At 36.2% G+C, this 8,280-nt stretch overlaps 1 protein-coding gene across 1 annotated transcript in view; it reads left to right on the forward strand.

Moving 5' to 3' along the window:
- Positions 1 to 8,280, forward strand: part of LOC109535494 (guanylate cyclase soluble subunit beta-1) — a 43,481-nt gene that overhangs the window by 4,057 nt on the left and 31,144 nt on the right. The window contains exons 5-8 of the mRNA XM_048670566.1: positions 365 to 520; positions 1,958 to 2,111; positions 6,567 to 6,721; positions 7,000 to 7,211. Coding sequence (XP_048526523.1) covers positions 365 to 520; positions 1,958 to 2,111; positions 6,567 to 6,721; positions 7,000 to 7,211 — 677 coding nt within the window. The remainder of the gene's footprint in view (positions 1 to 364; positions 521 to 1,957; positions 2,112 to 6,566; positions 6,722 to 6,999; positions 7,212 to 8,280) is intronic.

The following is an 8,280-nucleotide window of genomic DNA, read 5'->3' on the forward strand; positions in this document are numbered from 1 at the left end:
GGTACTCTAAACAATTAAGCTCATAACATTCTACTTCTGTACCTACCGAAACTGCAAACCCTGCTTCTTCTTAAGTGCGACACACTGTATGTCATAACATTTAGTTATGTTTCTAATGCAGGGTGTTTCGTTAATTAAATGTGTATGGTTTACATCAATAGGCTTTGCACAATTGGATCGTCTACAAAAATTCGAATACTTGGCCAATAGTGTTTTGTACCACTTAAGCCAGTTTTTGAATACAACATTTTCTAGATTTCCTTAATATTTATTGAGACAGGAACCGTAAATCATCTTCGATATCAGCATTCCGATCATCGTATATCATTGTTGAATATTGCCACCTATTAATAACGTGTTTTAGAACTTGGATGCCTTGCACGACCACTTAGGAACTCTTTACCCAGGAATGAAAGCTCCGTCTTTTCGATGCACTGAACGGCCAGAAGATGGCGCCCTGGTATTACATTACTATTCAGATCGACCTGGTTTGGAACATATCGTTATTGGTATTGTAAAGGTATTAAATTGATCTTCTTGCATGAGATGTGTTGTAAAATTTCTACGAACACTCTAGTCTAAAAAGTAATTCGTCTCATCGTCTCGTCTCTCGTCATTCACCGTCTCATCTCAAGGCTAGCAGATAGACTTTTTAATAAGCTATAGAAAATGTTATTTTTAGTAAAATCCGCATTAAAAATGTTGTATCGAATCTGTATAAAATTTTCCCGAAACAATAGAAGCTTTGATTAACAATACACTTGTAGTGAACGATTTTTCTGTGAGAAAGTAGCCTCAATCTTTGAGTAACTTGCATCTCTAAAATTATTTCAGTTGGATAGAGCTGAAGTAAGAAGATTCAAATTTTAAATAATTAAACATTAAAGATTTACACATCAGAATACAGGCATACGAAAGGGCTAACGTGAGATCATTGTTTAAACACCCCTTGCGGTTTCTGTGTCTAATCTTTCTACTTCTTGTTAAATCTTCTTGTAAAATATTTTTTACTCGCAGTTGATAATTTAATTCTGTTTGATCTACACTGATGGACAAAATTAGCGCACGTAGAAACCACGTGGATGATCGTTTTATACGACTACAAGCTTTAATAAATCAGTTTAATACCGGAAATGAGATAAAGAATCGAATTCAAAAAGTCCGAAATGTTGCAATTTCTACCAAAACAGTAAGAAGAACGCACAATGACTCCGGATTGAGTGCAAAACATCCCGCAAACCGTCCTCTCGTAACAATAGCCCACAAGCAAGCTAAGCTTGAGTTGCTCGAGACGTGGATTGGGATTTCGATGACTGGAAGAAAGCCTTGTTTACTGATAAAGTTAGAGTAGGTTTAAATATTCGGATGGGCGAGTCTTTATTTGGAGAAGACCAGGAGGAATACCGGAAAATAATGGCAGACCGCACCGAGCTCTGATCGTGCGTGAATATCGTAATGAGGTTGGCATTCAACGTTTAGTGTGGCCAGCGCGTAGTCCTGACCTTAACGTGATTGAACCTGTTTGGGATCAGCTCAAACGACGTATTCGACGACGAGATCTTACTCCTGAGAACTTGGCTGAACTGGAAAACGCGGTTCTTCAAGAATGGCATAACATACCCCAAGAATTGATTAGAAAGCTTTTATATGGCATTTCAAGACGTTTGAGGGACATTATTCGAGCTAGATGCGTCAATACACCCTATTGAATCGATTAAAGACGGAAACTTTACCTGAATTTGACTGAAATAAACTAGTGATTTATGTTTTGTTTTAATTTTTCTTTCGAAAACATTCTCGTATTACTTTAAAATACAATAATTTGAATTTTGATAAAGGTTTGTAGGGTTTATAATATTTTTTTCTTTGAACTTTATAGATGGTGCGCTAATTTTGTCCATCAGTGTATTTTAAAATATTTGTAGGCCACTATCAGTGATACAGATTTATCTTTTAGACGGTGGCTAGCAAGCTTCACAACACAGAAGTGGAAATTGAAATTCTGAAAACTAAAGAGGAATGCGATCACGTTCAGTTTCTGATTACGGAGAAATCGGGTCCCCAAAGGCCACTAGCTCCTCAAATTGACGAAATAGAAACTTTATCCCTAGGTAAAATATATATATCGCTGGTTGATAAATTATGTTTTTTGGTAATTAATTTTAATATATGACTAGATTAACGTGGAGTTTATATAAGGTGGTACCAAATAGGCGTCATTTTTCGAGAGGAATTGTAAAGTTAAGTAGAATTCAGACGTTGGTCTTAAGACCAACGAATACAACACAAATAGCTACTTAAATGTTTGTGCCCAAGTGGTAAATCGTGTTACTAGAAGAGAGAATCTATCGATGTTGGTGCCAGTGATAACGTTTTAATCAAAATAACTTCTTTGCTTTTTGTGCTCTTTCGTTCTGCGTGTGACGTTTCTTCAAATAACTTTTCCTATAATTTTGTTTTCATTTCTTTGGGTTATTTTGACGGACTTGTTAATTTACGATTTTTATATTTTACATATCAAAACGTATTTTACCTTGTTTTCGAGAATATTATAATAGTTGCTACATCTTTCCCTGATCTGAAGATCTGAGGTTAGCCACTCAGGAAGAAATTATATCTGTTTAATGTGATGACCACAGTGTGTGTAGTCTCCTGACAGGAGCTTTTAGATGCGTGATTTGACTGAATCTTCAGACTTACATAACAGTTGTTTTAACTTACGTTAGCTATAATTAATACTATTATCTTAACTGCTTTGAATGTTTTCCAACGACGGTCTCTTTACAAAACAAAACCGTTTCATTCAGCTATTAAAAATATTGACTTCGAAACCCAAATAATATTCTTATAACCGGTGATAAACCAGGCCATGCTGATGACATAAATAGCATTCCTTATCCATGCACGACCATCTGCATAACTGCCCACATATTTGGTGAAGTATAATTTTCCTATCATGTGACATGAATCCGTAACTAGACGGCTCATTGATAATAGTATATTATAAATAATAACTAGTGCGATTTAACGGAAGAAATTTGCTTTGAATTATAATTATGGTCTAGTTGGTAGATCTTAATCAACTACCATCATATAGTTTAAAATAGCATTTTTAAATAACTAGTTATTTAATTATAATAGCTAAAGACAAATTTCTTCAGTTATTCCATATATTTTGTTTCATTTGCGGAGTTTGAAAATGATAATACTTTTAATAGAACAAGCGTGCAATGTGCCCAATCGTGTGCAACCTTTGAAGTCGATCGAATTTGCTAATCTTATTAAAAACAATCATAACATACAATCGGAATGTTCAGAATTTATTGACAAATGATGCTCTGTTACAGTCGGTGCTCTCATAGTTTATTTTAAAGTTGCTCGTAACAGACAAGGAAAGATTTAACTTTGTTAACGGTTAAGGTGCATCCCTGGCCACATCAGTCATCTGACTTGAACTCGTGTGATTTTTGTATTATTCCAATCAAAGGAAATGAAGATTTGTGTTATATTGTGGCTAAAATACAAATTATTTTATATATAATCCTGGTTGTGGATTAATTCAGCCCTTGAATATCAAATAGGGCCACACGCTTTCGAGTGTTAAGTCATCATCCGGGCCGCTGGAAACACAAAAAGTAGAGATAAGCACCCTTAGGGAGTCAAGAACATGAATAGAATAAGATATGGTAAACAACTTGTTGTTCATTATAAGCCAACCCCAAGAGTGCAGAACACAGCATGCCAACCAACGGTAGGGCGGTCAGAGAAACACAAAAAACACGACGGAAAACGGACCAGCATGAAACTGCTCACATTAAAGTTCTTAAAATTATGTTCACAATTAAAATTAAACACTAACATTTAGAATTACAATTGACATCAAAATCCCTTTAAATTAAAAAAAAAATCAAAAATTTAAACGTTGAAATAAAAAACCCTGGACTGGTCGAAATAAGTAGTCAAGCGACCAGTCCAATACTGAGATAATGTTGGTTCTCGGCAATTCAAAAAACACGCGGTAAATTATCTTGGATGGAAGAAAAAGATGGTTAATGGATTAAATACTGGTGGAATTATCATATACAAAAAACGGAAAAATTGAAAATTGCTCCAACCAGAAACCCAACAACAACAACAAATTGGAAACAGGTAAATTCGTTAAGCAGCAAAACAAACAAACAACAATTTACAGTCTCAAACCCAACCCCACAAGTACTGCGGGGAACGTGCGAGAGAGTCCAGTAAGGTAACAACTTTCAGAATTTTTTCAATTAAATAAATTATGATTTGAAAAAGGTTGATTTCACAGCTTAAAGTGTAAATGCAAATTTGTAACTTTGTAAATTATCTATCTAATGGCGTATTAATGTACAGGTGCTTTCATTTGGAAAACAATATGGCGTTAAAAAGTTTTAGATTCAAATCCACAATGTTAACACCCTGTACAATATTGTACATTGTATTAATAGTTTGGTGCAATGGAGTTCTGAACGGATCTGTGGTGATTAGAAAGACGTATTTTTTGTATCTTTAACTGCTTTTTTTTGCTTCTACAATGAATTTTTAAATATCATGTTTTTAAGCAAAATTTAACTAAAATGGCGAAATCTCCGAACGTCGCAAGTAAGGAAAAAACAATTTACGGTGCATATGCAGCGTTTCAAGCTGCATTTCATGAGCTAATAAAAAATGGGTAGTTCTATTTTGAAAAATAGACTGTATCTTGCCTCGCTTTTCTGAGACACTCTACTCTGTATTATATAAAATATTTTTTAAATGTGCGCACTTTGTGCCTCAACAACTTTTATTTTTTTATACACTAAAAAACCACCCTGTATATAGGTTTCTGCGCGTCTCGTTATTTTTCGAAAATTATAATAAGGAGTTGGATGTGCTCAGGTTCCTTGTCGTCAGAAACAATCATACACCATCGACTGTTGATTCCTTAATATGTATGGTCAGGAACAGGCTGAGAGCTGCTGAGGCTTCGGGTAGTCTTTTTGACTCCAGTGGTCCCAGGTACTATTATTAATTGCCATATCTGGGCCCTGTTTTACAAAAGGTAGCTAAACGTTTCAGGGGTCTGGAACATGTAAATATCGCATTCAGGTCTGACAACAGCCTGGGAAGAGTTTTGTGCCGTGATAAGAACGCCATTAACGCGCCAGATAGAAGCGGTGTATCTGATCCTGATGATGACTTAACTGTCGAAAGCGCTTGGCCATATTTGATATTCAAGGGTTTAATTAAACCGCACATAGGTTTACATATACACACTATAATACAAATTTACGTCTCCTTTGATTGAATTTTCTTCCGTATGTACACACCCGTTTCTTCCTTTTTTATGATTGTTAAGACAAATTTTAAATAAGACAAGTTTCAAATAAAACCAATCATGATTTAGAAGTGTTGTAGATAGTTCAACATTAAGCAGTTAATATGGACATTTGCAAAAGTATATACTATAGACAATTTCGAAAATGAAATTAATGTTTTGGTTTCAACTTTTAGTCTGCAAAGAACCACTATAATCAACAAATTTCAATTGGAATATGATTTTCATAGAGGAAAACGAATGAAACGATCTTAACTAAATTCTTACTTTCATTCGACAGAAACATATAGATAACACTCATCTTTTTTCTCCACCTCATCACCAGCAAAGAACGGTCTACTAATAATTGAAAAATAGTTAGATTTTCGACGCGTTTTTCTTGACGATTCTTGATTGCCTCTAAAGATCAATGAACAAATTTATACGCAAATCAGCTTATCAGTAAATTAGTCATCACACAATAGAATACAAATTTAAAGAAAAATGTTGGGTAACTATAAAAGATACTTTTGAAAGCAATTTGAAGGCATCAAGTGCAACATTTACAAACCAGACCTTAAACTCGTTTTTGCTCCATCGAGCTGTTCATGTTATTTGAAAGTAATCTATTTTGAAAATAATATTGAGTACACAGAACACAAACGCCAATTCTCAAAATAAGATTTCGGTGCAATATTTCGCAGAAGGTCGATTCTCATATATTGACTTTCTTTAGTGGCTATAAAACACCACGGATAACTGTAATTTTCTGCAAGCATTATGTCGATGCACGACCTAAAATTAATACATTTATTTATTGGCTAATCTCAAAAGCAGAATTTTATTATCAAACAAATGATTCAAAAGTGATTTATGATCACATTTCTTCATGTCTTCATTCATTAAAAAAGTAAAATTTGAAAAGGTTAAAACTAAATACTTTTGATTTGCTATAGATTGTGATCGTACAGAATATGAAAACTCGAATATGAAGTGTTTGTTATATTAAATTATGACAAGTGTTTCAATATTGTGAGATTATGTTTCTGCATTCTTTGCATTCTTTCATTCACCTCGCAGACTTAAAGGTATCGAAAAACGTAATTCTAGTATTAGCTTATGAAAGGTTGATTCGCTTTCCAATAACCGGATGAAATGCCGCCTTTTTGCTGACCCTCATTGATCAACTAGCTGAATATTGCCATAACTTTTACCACTGTTTCTGAGAATGAACCCTCATCAATTTCAGAGCCAAAAGTGAGCGCATCGACTTTCTGCAGGGTTTTTCCTTTCCACATTATTTTCGACAGGAATTTGCAAATTGTACAGACTGGGTCGACGGTTGCAAGAGTTATTCCCAAGGTGATCGAGGACGAGTGTTTAGTCACTGATATTTTGGATCCGGTTAGTGTATTCATTCTTTAATAAATATTTTCAGGTAGATGGAATGCTAATTAACAAACGCTGACTGTATAGTCACCCGCATATAAGCCGCATTGGATATTTATGAAATATTTAATGCAAATTCTACTATGTGCGTTCTCTATTCATTACAGAAAAAAAAACGTTACCTTACATACTTAAATTTTGTTGTAAAATTTTCTACACATTTAATTATCTTCAGATTTAACCATTCAGCTTATTTGATTAAATATGTGGTTTTCTGCTACTTGTGTTTTTAGATTCGCCCACACTTGGAGTTAACATTTGAGAATATTCTATCTCATATAAACACGATATATGTTCTAAAAACTAAACATGGAGTTATGCAAGTTGATGCACCTCCAGAATATCGATTCCTTCGCTTGAAAGGACAGATGCTTTACGTTTCCGAACGTGACTTGGTTGTGTTCCTGGGATATCCCAGTGTAATGAATCTGGATGATTTGACCAGGCAAGTAATAAATATTTTATTTCTGTTAGTTTAGACTCAACTAAGAGCTCACCTGGTTATCTGGTACTTAAAAGAGTTTTAGCTAGTTTGCAATGCTTTTTTCCTCCAAATCTTCTGTTTTCCCTCCATCCATCCTCACCTTACCACCCCTGATCTTTGCCACCCAGGGGTCCCGTCTCCCTGACAAAGGCTAGGATCCGTCTCCACATTCGAGGCGGGAGCGTGCGGAGGCCCCAAAGAAGGGCCTCCTAGTAGACGACCACCGATGGCAGACTCCTAATAGGTGGTATGACTTTTACTCCGCTATTCCACATTGTGGACACACGGGGCTATTGCCAATTGGTAATAGGTGTAAGTGTCTGTTGAGACCACAGTGGCCTGTCATAACCTCAACCAAAGTTCTCAGGGCCCAGCGACTCCTTGACATCAACAATTTAGATGTTCCCTTGGGGTCACTTGGGATTCCTATCAACTCTTTGGCTTAGCTGCACCTTTTCGTCTGTCTCCACATCTGTGTGGTGCCTCTAAGAGCCGCTAGCTACCTGTGGGTTACTTAACCTTATGTTAGGTTCGGCAGTTCTCGGGGCTGGGTTCTCAGAAGATCCGAGCCTTGCTAATGCATGGTATACACAAGGTTAGCTCAGGGAGGACGAGAGGAAGTCATGCTCATTGCGCCGATCAGAGCTAGTTAAGCCAGTCTTTGCAGACCCGCCAGTTTCCGAGATATGTACGCCTTTTCCACCGCCGGCCACCAGACCACGGGACCATAACCGATCCTCAATCTTATAACAGCAGTGAACAACCACTTCATAACATGTGGTTTTAGGTCCCAGTTTTTCCCAGAGCCCTTCGCAGGTGCCACATAGTGAGAGTACCCTTCTGCTTGACTTTCTCTACGTGGGGGTTCTACGTGTGTTTAGTATCTAGGGTCACGCCTAGGTACTTGACCTCTCCCGCGAGGGAAAGAGGTCTTCCGTACAACATTGTCGCTCTATACTCCTTTATTTTTCTTTTCCTTGTGAACAGTTTTATCTCCATTTTGTTAGGATTAACTGCTAATCCGGCGTCG

Source organism: Dendroctonus ponderosae, unplaced genomic scaffold (genome assembly GCF_020466585.1).
Source record: "Dendroctonus ponderosae isolate FM_Combo_2020 unplaced genomic scaffold, Dpon_F_20191213v2 Dpon_F_20191213_1, whole genome shotgun sequence".
NCBI lineage: Eukaryota > Metazoa > Arthropoda > Insecta > Coleoptera > Curculionidae > Dendroctonus > Dendroctonus ponderosae.